General features: G+C 43.7%; 1 protein-coding gene across 9 annotated transcripts in view; it reads left to right on the top strand.

Moving 5' to 3' along the window:
• The first annotated feature begins 554 nt into the window (after positions 1-554).
• MTCL3 (MTCL family member 3) overlaps positions 555-15,162 on the top strand; it is a 60,603-nt gene continuing 45,995 nt past the window's right edge. For 8 of the 9 annotated variants that reach the window (XM_079939521.1, XM_079939520.1, XM_079939519.1 and 5 more), the window contains exons 1-4: positions 555-828; positions 2,742-3,943; positions 4,412-4,636; positions 6,441-6,599. In XM_079939521.1, the coding sequence (XP_079795647.1) occupies positions 2,837-3,943; positions 4,412-4,636; positions 6,441-6,599 (1,491 nt within the window). In that variant the 5' untranslated portion in view covers positions 555-828; positions 2,742-2,836. The remainder of the gene's footprint in view (positions 829-2,741; positions 3,944-4,411; positions 4,637-6,440; positions 6,600-15,162) is intronic. The other variant, XM_079939516.1, reaches the window with a different exon arrangement.

Genomic DNA, 15,162 nt, shown 5'->3' with positions numbered 1-15,162 from the left:
TGGGGGTGGGGAAGGCGCGCCGCGTGGAGAGCTCGACTGAGAATTAAAGGGAGCGAACAAAGAGAACTCCCAGCAGCCGCCCGCCAGCGCCTTGCCGCTGCATCAGGAGACGTCAGTCAAGCCCGGAAGGCTGTTGGAATCCGCCTCCCTGCGAAAAGCTCAAGTAAATAATTGATGGCGATTGACGCGGTCCAGGACAAAGCTTTGAGGAAAGCCAGTGCATCCGATTTCGAGCGGTTTGGGAATCTTCCGCCGAGTAAGGGGTATGCGAGTGCAGCGAGGACTGTGAGCTTGGCTACCGGTCTTCCATCGCGGGCGTGGCTCTGGCCTTTTTGTCTTCTTGCCGCCCGCCCCTCCGCCTCCGCACTCCGCCTTCTTCTCTTCCCTTTTGAAAGTAGCCTCTCTTTGGTTACTTCTACGCAGTCCTCCCTTGCAATCCCGCCCCCTCCCCTGCCCAGTCCGGTGAGGCCAGCTCACGAATATCAGTGCACTTCCCGGGGAGCGTCTGGCACGGCTTGGTACCTTGCGTGTTCGCCTGCTCAGAGCCGCATCTCCAGCCCAGCCGCGGGCCGCCAAGGAGTAATCCGTTCTTCCGGCCGTTGAGCCTCCACGTTAACGCCATTGTTTGGAGAAACAGAGTGGGTGTGGAACTGGGGCGAACCGGTCCAAAGTCAAAAGTGCTCAGCCAGATAGTCGCATATATAAAACTACGAAGTTAAACTCTCCTCGTCTCCGAAAAGACACAGTAAGAACCCTGAGGTCCCCGGAAGATCAGAAGGAAAGCGCTGTTGATTTGCTCCAGCCTCAAAACATCGCCTCTGCCAAGAAGTGAGCAGTTCTGGATTTTCTAAAGGGATGGGGAGGGTGAGTGGGCAGATAAAACTTGAGATTAAAATTGTTGGTTTAGGCCGTGCTGGGGTTGCTGGGTTGGCGAATTTCATAGGAGAAGCCTCAAAGAGACACAGCATCCTGGTACTTTGTGAGAACCACGTGACAGCAGCCAGGTACCTTTGATTGTGGGAGCCGAGTTCCTGGAACTCGAGCTTTCTCTTGCGATAGCGCTGTATGGGGGCCGAATTAAGTGTTCTCTGGTGGCTCTCAGCTTCAGAGTGGTTCTGCCTAATTCGAAACAAAAATAAGTTTGCATTGGCAATATAACTTATTTGGGTGATCCCGGTTAGTGTGACCTGCTAGTGAACTAGACCAGATATTCTAGGAGCATGTTGCTCTGGGAGAACACGTAGAAAATAAGTTGATGGATGACTCCTCCCTCTCCCTCCTCATGTCTTCTTTGTTCACTGTTATTTTCCAAATTGAGTTGGAAGGAGATCCCAGAAAGAGAAAGGGAGGTGGAGGAGCCTTCCAGTAATATTTCTTTATAAAATGAGGGGTTACTACACATTGACTAAGCTATGATACTTAGACAATAACAGGACTAATGCTAGTAAAGTAACTAGCAAGTATCTCCTCCCCTAATAGGATTTTTTTTTTTAAGCAGAACTTTCTGCCTAGTCATGCCCTTTTCAGTCATGCCCTTTAGAGAGAAATTATATTTCTAAGGAAAACGCACCTAACTGACTAGCTAAGCAGCTGGATCACTAGGGAGAAAAAACCAGGAGGCAGTGGGTTTTGAGTTGCTATTTTCCAGATTTTAAAAGCCAGTGGTGGATTTATCTTGGAAAAAATACAAAACAGAAGTTGATCTTACCACCGTGAGTGAGGATGCACCAGCCTTCTTGGGTGCAGGGTCATTCTGTTTTAGCATTTGGCTTCATGGAAAGGACTGGGCACTTTAAAAGTACACCTTTGCCTGTTATGTACCATCTGAGAAGGTGCTTAATAAATGAAAATACTTTGTTTAGCAATTACACTTAAAACTAAAGCAATTCACAAGAACATTGAAATTTAGATAAGTGTAGAAAAAGTTATCACCTGTAATTTAAGAAATTGTGCAGAGCCACCAATAAATTTTTCCAAATGATTTTTAATTTATTTCTCAAAACTAAAAAATAAATAAATTAAAAGAAAAATCCCTTCAGCGCTGCTAATGACTAAACCACATAGATGATTTTTAATGTCATATTTTCTTGAAACTGAAGTTGGCTTAAAGTCATTCATTATTTATATTTTCTTTTAATTCTAGTCTAAAGGAAATTGGGTGTATTTCTCTCACAAAATGCAACATTAAGGGCTAGAGCTGTTTGAGAAAAATATCATTTATCCATAACACGTGTTCTCTAAGAAAAACCCTTTCATAACTCTTTTCATCTAATTGACACTTGGGAATATCAATTAAAACTTTCTCCATGAAATTAGGCTTTGAAACGCAGATTTGATAGTGAGGAAACCAAAGCTGAAAAATCAGGGTATTGACAGTTCTAGCCTTTGGACTTCTTTTCCTTCTGAAGCTTCTTGACCTTATCTTCTTAAACAAACAAACAAAAAACTCCCTTCCCATCAGTTCCTTTCTGATTCCATCCTTGCCATAACCTGCTACCGTGAGAATGGGAGGTTCAGCGGCTTTCAGATCTTCATTTTACTGAGGTGGCGTAAGATGGAGATAGCGCCCCCCTGGGCAAAATGAGAATTGACAATTCTACATCCTAGTTCTAAAGTCTAGTCTTCTATTAAGCGCCGTCCAAATCTCATTTTCTATGGCTTCTCTTGTTACGGAAAATCACTCTTTGCTCTGTAACAATGCAGACACGCTGTGTGCTTTCCTTCTTTTGTTTCTGTCCCAGATTAGAAAGGAAGGTTGCTGGCAGTGAGGAGGGAAGAGAGTGACCTGGTGATAGACTATTGTAAATCGCCTCTGATAGATTCTTCCTAGACCGCAATGAGTCAGCCACCGACGGGGGGCGCTGCCCCTGCCACAGCCGCAGCTTCTGCCGCCACAGCTGCCACTGAGGCTCGCTTGCACCCGGAGGGCAGCAGCAGAAAGCAGCAGCGTGCTCAGTCACCCGCTAGACCGAGAGACAATTCGGTCCGACAGACCACCGCGGCCACCCGGTCCCCGGTAGGGGCTGGCACTAAACTCAATTCTATTCGACAGCAGCAGCTGCAGCAGCAGCAGCAGGGCAACAAGACCGGGAGCCGCACGGCGCCTCCGGCCAGCGCCCGAGGAAGCGGAGGAGGGGCGGAGAAGGCCGCGCCCCTGGCGCCCAAGGGGGCCGCGCCGGGAGCTGTCCAGTCCTTGGCTGGTGCTGAAGTGGCCCCCGTGGCGACCCTGGCCCCGGTGGGTGTCAGGAGGCCTGGCGCGTCGGAGGAGCCGCCCCGGGAGCTAGAGCCCGCGTCCTCTAAACTCGGGGAACCCCCTCCTCTCGGAGAAGGAGGAGGAGGGGGTGGGGAAGGAGGAGGAGCCGGCAGCGGCTCTGGGGAAAGGGAGGGGGGCGCTCCGCAGCCGCCGCCGCCGCCCAGGGGCTGGCGAGGGAAAAGCGTACGCGCTCAGCCGAGGGGCGGCAGCGGCGCGGAGGGGGCCTCCCCCTCGCCATCCACCTCCTCTGCGGGCAAAACCCCAGGCTCCGGCAGCAGAAACTCTGGGATTGGCGTTGTGGGGCCTGGCAGCGGTGGCGGAGGGAGCTACTGGAAGGAAGGATGTCTGCAGTCTGAGCTCATCCAGTTCCATCTCAAGAAAGAGCGGGCGGCGGCGGCGGCGGCGGCCGCGGCTCAGATGCACAGTAAGAACGGCGGCGGCGGCAGCAACCGCAGCTCTCCGGTCGCTGGCGCCCCTGCCATTTGTGAGCCCCTCGCAGTCCCTCCCACCTCCCCAATGGCGGCGGCAGCAGAGGGCCCCCAACAGGGCGCAGAGGGCAGCGCGAGCGGCGGCGGCGGCATGCAGGCAGCGGCGCCCCCTTCGTCGCAGCCGCACCCGCAGCAGCTCCAGGAGCAGGAGGAAATGCAGGAGGAGATGGAGAAGCTGCGGGAGGAAAACGAGACTCTCAAGGTGAGGAGGGTGTGGGGGACGGGTTGGAGGAGGGGAGGTGTGGGCCTCGGAGCATTAGGGCGTGTCCTGGCGGGAGTGAGAGGCTGCTAACCTGTTAGGGAGCCTTCAAGAGGGAGGGGAACAGGAAATGAGGGGAGGGGGTCCCTAGGCCCTTTCCGGATCTAAAAGGGCTTTGCGATCAGCAGCGTTAGGTTTTTATTTAGATCCAAATCTGGGCCTTCGTTTCTCCTATTATTATGGTTTGGCTCACTTTTTCACGGACAGAGCTGGAGTAGGAGAGCGAGGGAAGGCCTAAAGAGGGTCCATTTTTTCTAGTTTCTTCTTGTTCATTCAGCTCCGGGTCATTCCTGTCTCATGGAGAGGGAGCAGTAAAGCTGAGAATTTGGAGCTGGGATGGGGTGTAGACGGTGTATGTCCGAGGGGTGGGAGGCGAAGCTAATTTTGACCCGCGGCCTGTCACCGCCTCAGAACGAGATCGATGAACTGAGGACCGAGATGGACGAGATGAGGGACACTTTCTTCGAGGAGGATGCCTGCCAACTGCAGGAAATGCGCCACGAGTTGGAGAGAGCCAACAAAAACTGCCGGATCCTGCAGTACCGCCTCCGCAAAGCCGAGCGCAAAAGGCTCCGCTACGCGCAGACCGGGGAGATCGACGGGGAGCTGTTGCGCAGCCTGGAGCAGGACCTCAAGGTCTGCGGCGCCGGGGCCCGGGGGGCGCGCGGCAGGGGCGGTGGGTGGGGACTCAGGTCACGGGCGCTTTGCGTTGAAAGGCCTTCAGTGGTGATTGGCAAAGAGCTCTAGGGACACGGAGTTTCGCAGCGCCAATCACAGAATGTCAAGGTCCCGGAAAGGGAAGAGGAAAACCGGACAGGTGGGTCTGAAGAGTCCTGTGTGGGGGGAGGGTCTTGCAGAGAGCGAGCTCTGCGGGCTGCCCTGGGAGCCACGGTGACGATTACAGAGGTGGTGGGAGGAGGGCGCCTCCTTCCGCGGCGGAAACGGCGTGGCCGAGCGCAGGCCTTGATCTGACTTCCAGAGACTGTCCTCCAAGCGCAGGCCAGATGGAGTCAGGCCCTCTGGAGCAGCGCGGTGAAGACTCCTTCAGTGGAGTTGAAGCCCAGAATAGGAACAGCACTGGAAAGATATTAGAGTTAAGATTTCTCTCTGAAAGCCGCCCCCGTCCCCAACGCCTTCTTCCAGAACTCCTTCCTTTCTGTAATTACCACTTAGATAACTCCCAGAAAGGAAAACTGTCCAGCTTGTGGTCCCTTTTGGAAAAGTAAAGGGAGAGTGCGCTAAATGAAAGAACCATGTTCTTAGGGAGGTTGCTTCTTCAGAGTCTCCCCCAGTGGAGAAATTTCAACTTTGAAGTGCGTTTTTTAGATAGGTGTGGTCTGTTCATTCGGTTTTACTGTAGACAGATTCACTGACAACGCAAATCAGATGTTATCTTCATGGTCTGGGACAGCAAACGAAATATAATTTAATTGTATTAATTTCATGAAGATTTAAAAGCCGAGTGTAATTATCTTGTATTTTTTTAAAAAGAAAGCCATGGGAAAACATTTTATGAAAGCCGTTGTATCATTTCTCTTTTTTTCCTTTTTCTGACATTTGTCAAGTGTTGACTAGGCACCAGGCACTGTGGCAACCATTGTTACTCATGTTATTATTTCATTTAGGTCTCAAGGAGAAAAACCTGTAAGGAAGGGATTATGAATAGCATCATTTTACAGGTGCCCACAATGAACCTTTTATGAAAGTTAAGTGCCCAGCCCCTAGCCCTAGAACTTGGCTAGTAGTTGGTCAGGCTGGCTCCCCACTCAGTCCAAAACCACAGCCTGTGTCCTGAGATACAGCACCAGACTGCCCCACTTTTCTTCCAAACCCTAAAATTTCTGAGGTAATCTTAAAACAGGAGGCAAAAATGCACACACTAATTTAAACAAACAAACAACATTCTCAAAGACTAAAATATTTCTTAAAACTAAGCACCTGGAATGTTAGGATCAAAATTCAAGCCCCAGACCCTACCTGGGAATATTTTATTTTCTAGTCTTTAAAATAAGTGATAATGGAGGCATCTACCTCATAGTTTTGTTGTGGAATTAGAGACTTGTGAAATCTCTACACATGATAAAACACAATTGAACATTTATAACCATGATGTCATGTAGACATTAAGGGAACAGAGTGGAGAGCCAGACTACCTGGCCACTTGTTAGCTGTGTCACCTTGAGCATATTACTTTACCTCCATGAGACTCAGTTTTCCTCATCTATAAAACAGGAATAATAATAGGATCTATTTCATGGGATTGTTGAGAGAGTTAAATGGTTTATGTATGTGAAATGGCTTATATGTAATGCATCTGGAATGATGTCTGGCATATGGTAGACACTATATACATATTGGTTCTAGTACTTTTAATATAACTTTAGCCCATTTGTTGTATTGTCTTTAATTACATTTTATTGTTAAAAACACTTTAATTTAGGTAGCAAAGGATGTATCTGTGAGACTTCACCATGAATTGGAAAATGTGGAAGAAAAGCGAACAACAACAGAAGATGAAAATGAGAAACTGAGGCAACAGCTTATAGAAGTTGAGATAGCAAAGCAAGCTCTGCAGAATGAACTGGAAAAAATGAAGGAGGTTAGTAATCAGTTATCTCATGGCGTGCTGTATATATTTAGCTCTTCATAGAGCGTACCAAAGACTAATATGACTGTTAAAATAATTAAATTTTTTATGATTATAGGACAGTTTGTTGTTCTCACCCAATATAGTAACAGATACATGATTTCATAGTAATAAATAAGTAGCAAAGAAGAAACTCTGACCTCTACCCTGCCTCTGACTTGACATATATGAGCTGTGACGGATGCTTCGTGTGTGATATCTAAATGGATGTTAATTAAATAAATTACACAGCTATACCAAACACAAAGGATATCAAGAATATGAAGGAATAAGCCTTCTGTTAGTTGAGGGGAAGTGCTAATCCTGTGAGATTACTACTGAGTTCATAGAAGCACAGACTTTTAGGATGAAAAAGACCATAAAGGCCATTCAATCTAATCTAATCATTGCTTGATTCCTTCTTATAACAAAGCCCCCCCAAATGGTCTAATACTTAGAACTTCACCAGTGACTAGCCCTTAAGATCGTCTCCAGTAGCCAATTTTATCACAGCATAGCTCTGTTTAAGGTTTTCTTTGTTTTGAGTTGAAATCTATCTACTTGTAACTTTAATAAATTCATCTCAGTCCTACCCTTTCGGGTACAAGAGTCAGAGTTCTCTTCCACATTAGCTATTAGAAAATTCCTACCATGTTTCCCCTGAATCTTCTCAAAGCACAAAATCAGTATCAAAGAAAATAACGAGAATAAAAGAAACAGAAAGATGTATCAAGAAATAATTAGAACTAACACACCATTGTAGAGCAATTATACTCCAATAAAGACGTTTAAAAAAAAAAAAGAAATAGTTTTGTGATAAGTAACAGTTTGAATTGAAATAATATTCTTCCTTGAAAACTGCCTGAAAATGTCCAGAGCAACTTGTGAAAACCATTATTGAGAATTAGCAAATACACACGTGGTCCTCTGAACACTTCCTCTGCTTAAATATGCAGAATTTAAATGAAAATCCTAATCTTCCCGTAGACTAACTGAGATATTGGCACGTTCCACTGCTGTGTTTATCTCGAAATGGTAAAAAAATATAACTACCGTGTAACAGTGATCAGTTGTCAATTAAGAATGTGTGGCAGGAATTTGTAGAACACTGTTTCAGTGGGGTAACCTGTTTTGTGATCTAAGTTTCTGCTTATATTATCCTGAATTTAAACATTTTTAACATGACAAATTAGGGCAGAATCATTGTACTGGGGCTTCCCTGGTGGCGCAGTGGTTGGGAGTCCGCCTGCCGATGCTGGGGACACGGGTTCGTGCCCCGGTCTGGGAAGATCCCACATGCCGCGGAGCGGCTGGGCCCACGAGCCATGGCCGCTGGGCCTTCACGTCCGGAGCCTGTGCTCCGCAACAGGAGAGGGCCACAGCAGTGAGAGGCCCGCATACCACCAAAAAAAAAAAAAAAAAAATCATTGTACTGATATGTGACTCTTAGCTAATACCTAAGGGTGGCTGTGTGCTACAGCAGAAAAACATGGCGACTGGGAGCCGTGGGACTATCTTCACCAGTAACTAATCGGCTGACTTAAAAGTCCTCTAATTTCTGCTTGCCTCAGTGTATTCAGTTATAAAATGTTATTTTCAATGAATCTCCGTACGTCTTGCAGCTATCATGACTTTTATCATGAAGTCCAGGACATTACCATTAAAGAACAGCATAGATTTTATTCTAAAGTTGAGAGATCAAATATTAAATTAATATCAATATAAGGATAGGTTTCTTCGATAATAATGTACAGTTGAAGTTTGTGAAAAATTGAAAGTTTGAAAAAATTAAGTAGGTAGCTGTTATTTGATGGGGCTGTCATAAGAAAGTACTACAAACTGAGTGGCTTAAACAATAGAAGTTTATTTTCTCACAGTTCTGGAGGCTAAAAGTCCAAAATCAAGGTGTTGGCAGGGTTGGTTTCTTCTGAGGGCTGTGAAGGAAGGATCTATTCCAGGCCTCTCTCCTTGGCTTATATATATATGCATCTTCACACTCACATGGCATTCTCCCCATAGCTGTCTATGACCAAATTTCCCCTTCTTGTAAGACACCAGTCAAGTTAGATTAGGACCTGCTGTAATGGCTTTATTGTAGCTTGATTGTCTCAGTAAAGACCCTCTCTCCAAATAAGGTCACATTCTGAGGTACTTGCTTGGCGTTAGGACTTCAACATGTAAATTGGGGCAGGGGCACAATTCAACCTATAAGAATAGCTCTTAAATACCTTCTTATGGACAAGCAAAAAGAAAGCTCATTGTCAGTTCCATAAGGCTCCATTCCATATTCACACCTCACTTGCCTTCTTCCATACTCTTTGTTTATCCAATTAAAAATATTCAGGGCTTCCCTGGTGGCGCGGTGGTTGAGAGTCCGCCTGCTGATGCAGGGGACGCGGGTTCGTGCCCCAGTCTGGGAAGATCCCACATGCCGCGGAGCGACTGGGCCCGTGAGCCATGGCCGCTGAGCCTGCACGTCCGGAGCTTGTAGTCCGCAACTGGGGAGGCCACAACGGTGAGAGGCCCGCGCACCGCAAAAAAAAAAAAAAAAAAAAAAAATTCAAGTAAAAACAAACTTCACTGATTATAAGGGTTAAAAAAATGCCTCGTGATTTGGCATTATATCAATGTTTTTCAAGTGGATATCTGGAAAGTTGGATTTAAGAATGGCATAAGAGCTTTCTGATTTTCATCCTGTGTCCAGGAAAGGGGGAAATTCCTATAGACTGGCTGTCCATTAGCCAGAGAGATGAGACTTTTCCCATCTTAAAATAAAAGCCATGATAATCTGGCTACTAGAAAAAAATGACTGGAATCTGGGGATGTCCTCAGGAGAATCATTGTAAAAATGCTTTTCCATTTGTTTTCCACACTTTTTCTTATAACTGTTTCCCCCATCAGGGTTCTAACTCTGAATTAGGAAGATACTCTTGCTGCATTAGGCAGTGTGGGTATATGTTCATGCCAAAGAAGAAATTCTCATCCTCCTTGGACTTACAAAAGCCAAACTCCAATCCTTAATTAGAGACTACAACAATAAAAGTGTAAAAAATTTAGGAGCAGGTATGCAGGACATTGGCTTTTAAAGTGACCTTTTATTTTTAAAATGGACTCTAAAATAGCATTCACAGTTTGAGTAGGTGAGTGGTGATAGGGAAAAGAAATGGAAATAGAGAAGAAGGGAGAGAAAGCAGAAGTTAAATATCTGAAGGATTCTAAATGGTACAATAAAAAGAAAATGAAATATATTTTGGCAGAAAAGTTCCATAATCATTCACTAGAGGTTGACCTTCATAGTGTTCAGAAGAGTGTCAGAAATAGAAAAAGTAGTTTAAAAGTAGTTTAGAAATCAGAAATGTTTCATTAAAATTAAGATTTTTGTAATGGTGATTTTGTTATTCTCCAAAAAAATAAATATAAAAACTGAATTGCAATCATAACTGGCTTACTTTGTGCGGTAGAGGTTGTGAGTTTGAAGCCTGACTTGTCCCCATCTAACTTCAGCAACTTCAGTTAATCATCTGCTTTCTTGTTTGTAAAATGAAAATATATTCAAGTCCTTGGTGAGTGTTAACCACACAACTTTTATCACTTTGAGGCGTTCCACCAGTGGAGAAAACATAACCAGGCCAAGCTTTCCATTATGAAGAAAATGCACTAGTTATGGAGTAAAATCATAAAATGCCCAATAGAATACACTACAGAGAAGCAATCCTCCAACTCGCAGATTTTAGTTTCCTATATGGAGTCATATAGATGTAGAACAGCACAACTGGGAACAGTAGGCCATCTGCTGGAGTTTGGAAACCATTTTCTAAGAGTTTAACTGGCTTCAAGGGTGTTGCCCAATTGCTCTCAGGGCTGGTGGCTGCACAAGGTCCTGTGCACCTGCTCACATCCATCTGCTTATCTTCTCCCCCTGAGAGTAGGGAGTCGGTACTGGGGGAAAGAAGAGTTGAGCAGAGGCAGGATGGAGGTAATTAGTTGACTCTACTACTACTTGCTTGTGTTGAACAGCTGATGTTCTGCCACCTGTAAACAAGAGGGATCTCTTAGGATGCTGCCTTAGAATCTTAATGGCATTCTCATCCCACTTATAAAACATTGATTACTACTGGCATTATGCTTTCTTGCAGTAGAAAAATGCCTTTACCTTTATGTAACCTGGGAAAAATGCTTTTCTATCTTTCAGCATCACAAACAGTGAGACAGAGGTTTTTGTAAAATTTATTTTATGGAAACTACAGCTAGCTCTTTGAATGCCAGGATGGGTTAATGCACACATAGTGAGAATACAGAGTAGGCTATATACAGTATGGAGGAGGTTCTATGAGGGGTGAGTCTCTGCTACAGTTAATTGAGGATCACTGCCCTTTCTGAAGTCCTACTGCTGTGGGAACAACCTTTATTTTCAAAACTTTGAAAGCCCTGTGCTCTTCAGGAGGAAGGTGTCTTCTCATGTCACCTTTAAAGTCTGGTACTTGGAGAAGCACTGCTGACAGATATTTGAGAAAAGAATGAACCAACAGAGGATCTTTAAAGATGGAAAAGGAAAAAAGAGTAACAGTAACTGAGATGATGATGATGAGAACTCTTTGTTAGATCTTTTTCAGTTCAGAATCTCTTTGTGTCGTCTCATCCCTCACCCTGACCCAAGAATCTTAAAGGAAAATAATTTTCTTAGCTTTTACTGGCCTCTGCTCTAGGGGGCTGTTAACTGGCCTACTGCAATAGCACCATCTATCTTGGGACTTCTATTTTCTGTGCACTTGGTTAATATATCCTATCTATTACAATGAACTTTCATTCTAGAACACAAAAATAATTAGTACTATAAATTTCAACAGTAGTGCCTCTGTTTTAAAAAAAATTTTATCGAGTGCATAGAGAATATATCTGTTTACTCAGACTCTGTACAGGCAGAACACTTTAATAAACAAATGCTTGTCCTGACTGTTTACAACTACCTACTTACTTTCTTTTCTTTTTTTTTTTAACATCTTTATTGGGGTATAATTGCTTTACAATGGTGTGTTAGTTTCTGCTTTATAACAAAGTGAATCAGTTACACATATACATATGTTCCCATATCTCTTCCCTCTTACGTCTCCCTCCCTCCCACGCTACTTATTTTCTTATATAAAATAAAGAACTGATTGTAACCATACTTGGTTTTGATAGGGCATGTTTAAGTTATAAAGTGCAAAAAGAAATACTGAGTGATAAATCAGCAAAGAAGCAGCCCAAAAGACAGTTTAAATGGGGAATTTCTTTGGCATTCAAGTATTTTCCCCTGGTTCTGGTAGTTAACTTATAATTTGAAAAAATGGAACAGTAATCATTGATATTTTTGATGAAATTACTGTAAATATTTTGAAATGCATCAATTAAACACTATGACTTTAGTCACATCTTCTCAGAGGCAGTAGTTTGTTGAATAACATAGGCAGGAATAAAAGAAACTAAATTAAAAGCAAAGAATAATGTGCCAGGTAAGCATAGAAAAGCTTGTCTTCCAGGTTTTACCGATTGTTGCATTTTTAAAGATATATTGATTTCGGAATTATAAACCTTATTGGATTTTTTAAACGAAATTACATATGCAATTATATGCATTTTGAAGTGAGTCCCAAGACTCATTTGGGTAAATGGCACTTTTCTTTTACCCTGATGCCGAGTTCTCAGTAAAAGTGAAGTAGTGCACAGACCAGAAAATCCCTGTTGGTGGCTTATTTTGTGAAAAATATTGATTTTTTTATTATAAACCTCAAATTTCTGGGTTTTGTTTTACATAAAAGTACACATCAGCATTACACACCCTGTGCAATGGATCAGATTTCAGTTCTTTTCTTGGCTGGAATTTCAAACTTTATATTCTTGAAACAGTAAGGCACTGTACAAATGATGAACTCGTACAATAATGGACTAAGCACTTCCCATTGAGTACACATGCAGTTCCCATGGCTTCATAGAAATTGTTTAATAAATGATAAATGTATTTTGAAATGGTTGTTGCACTTGCTGATAAACCATATCCATGGGCGCTAAGTCTCTCACCCTGGACTCTGCCAGTTTAACAGAGGACCTGGGGCTTTAGGCCGAACTTTGAGTGATCTGCCTCTGAAAACTGAGCAGCTGACCTGTGTTTCGGTATCTTCGTGGAAGCATGTTGCCACATAGTTATTGAAGAGTTGTTTACTTTTCTGACTTCTCTATCCAACCTACTTTATTTATTTATTTATTTTTGCGGTACGCGGGACTCTTCCTGTTGTGGCCTCTCCCGTTGCGGAGCACAGCCTCCGGACGCGCAGGCTCAGCGGCCATGGTTCACGGGCCCAGCCGCTCCGCGGCATGTGGGATCTTGCCGGACCGGGGCACAAATCCGTGTCCCCTGCATCGGCAGGTGGACTCTCACTGTGCCACCAGGGAAGCGCTCCAACCTACTTTAAAAAGGGGTTTGAAATGGTTCTTAGTAAATCATAACCATTGAAATAAGGGTTTAAAACTTTGGTCACAGAAGAATTCTGGGAACATGAAGGAAAACTTAGTCCAGGGGATGTACACCGTTAATCCAAGTTTAGTAGCAGTCAGGTCAGGGAGAGAAATATTGAATGAAATTCTTACCTAGCTGTGACCTAATATGGAGGTAACACCAGGTTTCGTGAGAGGTCTCCAGAATAACCATGAAGAAAATCAATTACAGTACAGCAGAATGCTGACAATTATAAACAGACTTTATGTGATGATGGATGGCAACCAATGGATGGATGAGCCTTTGTCAAAATTGTCAGTTCTCACCTATACACTTAATAAATTAGGAATTCAAATTTTGCAGAAAATAAAGTTAAGACATTTTGTCATTAGCTGTGAATTTGAGGGTGACATTAAAAATCACATATGTCATGGAGTCTAGAAACTGGCTTTGAAGTCTCACCTCTCATTCCCTGTTATGTTGAGCAAATAATTTGAAATTTTTAGGCCTCAGTTTCTTTATCCATAAATGCAGAAATTAAACTGAATGCTCTCAAAGGTCTCTATGAAAATGTCATTTTCGACATTATCAGTTATCCATCTCTGTGCTTCCTGAAAGTTCTGTTCATAGTCAGGATGCCACTTCATATCACTACTATTATTTTATTACTGTAATTTTTTGTATATTCAATCAACAGGTATTTATTGAACAGTAATTTATTATCTGCTAGAATGTGGCCATATGGATACCATGGAGGCTACAAATATACAGATATCAGGGGATTTCCTTGGTGGTCCAGTGGTTAAGACTCTGTGCTTCCACTGCAGTGGAATATATACACTGGGCAGAATATATACACTGGGCAGTATATATACACATACACACACACACACACACACACACAGATATCAGAATGTTGCATTAAACTGAGAGTTTGCACTCACTGAGGGCTCTGCTGAAGGGTTTTCAACCACAGAGACCAAGACCTACAACACTCTCTCTGGTTGTTGCTACTATTCAGCATTCAAGGACCTGGTTTAGTGTCGAAATCAGAACTGAAGACCCGATGTACAGGGCTGAGAAGAAGTGAAGCTTTCTGAATAATCTGAGCCCCACTTTGTATGTAGTCTTAGTTCTCCAACCCAGGAGGCCAATAAGACATCACGATGACCAAAGAATTCACCATCTTTTCCAATAAGAAATAAACCAGAGTATTGAATGATGGTACCTAGACATTCTAAGTTGTGCGGAAAGTCTCTGAGGTGAGTTCTTTAAACGTATAATTCTCTGCAGTGAAATCTGCCACCGGAAGGCTGCCAGGTTCTCACCCTATGGTGTGTGGCACAAGTTAATGAGTGCTGGTCATCAGTTAAACATCCAAACATTTGTCTTTAGCTATTATTAAAATAATATGAGACTTCTCTGATGTTTTTTGAAAGTGAAAGTCTTTATGTTTCCAAGAGCATAATAAGAATCTTTTTGAGGTCCTTTGGCCTTTGTTGTGTGTATGACAGACAAAAACCTCATGTAGAACCAGCCCCCATTAAACAACCTAGTCCCTTCCTTACTCAGGGGAGTAGTTGTGACCTAACTTGTCCCTGTGGTGCTTTTAGGCTTTGGGGCAGTAATTATCAACACTGTTCTCTACCACTGCCCTCTACCCACGGCCACCCTTGGCTGCCTGAGAACGGCCCTGCCTCTAGCAGTGGCAGAAAATAGCACCTACTCTCTGTCTCAGCCTTTTCCATGAGGCTAAAATCCCCAGACTTTGATCTGACTTTAGTTTAGCAAATATTTTTAAACAAACATTTACTGAGTATGTGTATAGTGTGTATAAGGGAATAACGGTTAATGTCGCCATGAGAGTAGTAGTCTTTCCTATCAGAAAGTTAATTACTTTCTGATAGAAAAGACAACCTTGTAGAGTTGTATTTGACAGCAAAGTATTTGCTGAATACTGAATACTGAGTACTGAATACTTTGATGTTCATTGTCTCAGTGTGGTGAACACTATGAAGACAGGGCCCTACCTATTTTGATCACTGTGGCACCTTCAGCGTCCAG

Source organism: Stenella coeruleoalba (assembly GCF_951394435.1).
Source record: "Stenella coeruleoalba genome assembly, chromosome: 12".
Classification (NCBI taxonomy): domain Eukaryota; kingdom Metazoa; phylum Chordata; class Mammalia; order Artiodactyla; family Delphinidae; genus Stenella; species Stenella coeruleoalba.
This window is presented reverse-complemented; position numbering and strand designations above follow the sequence as displayed.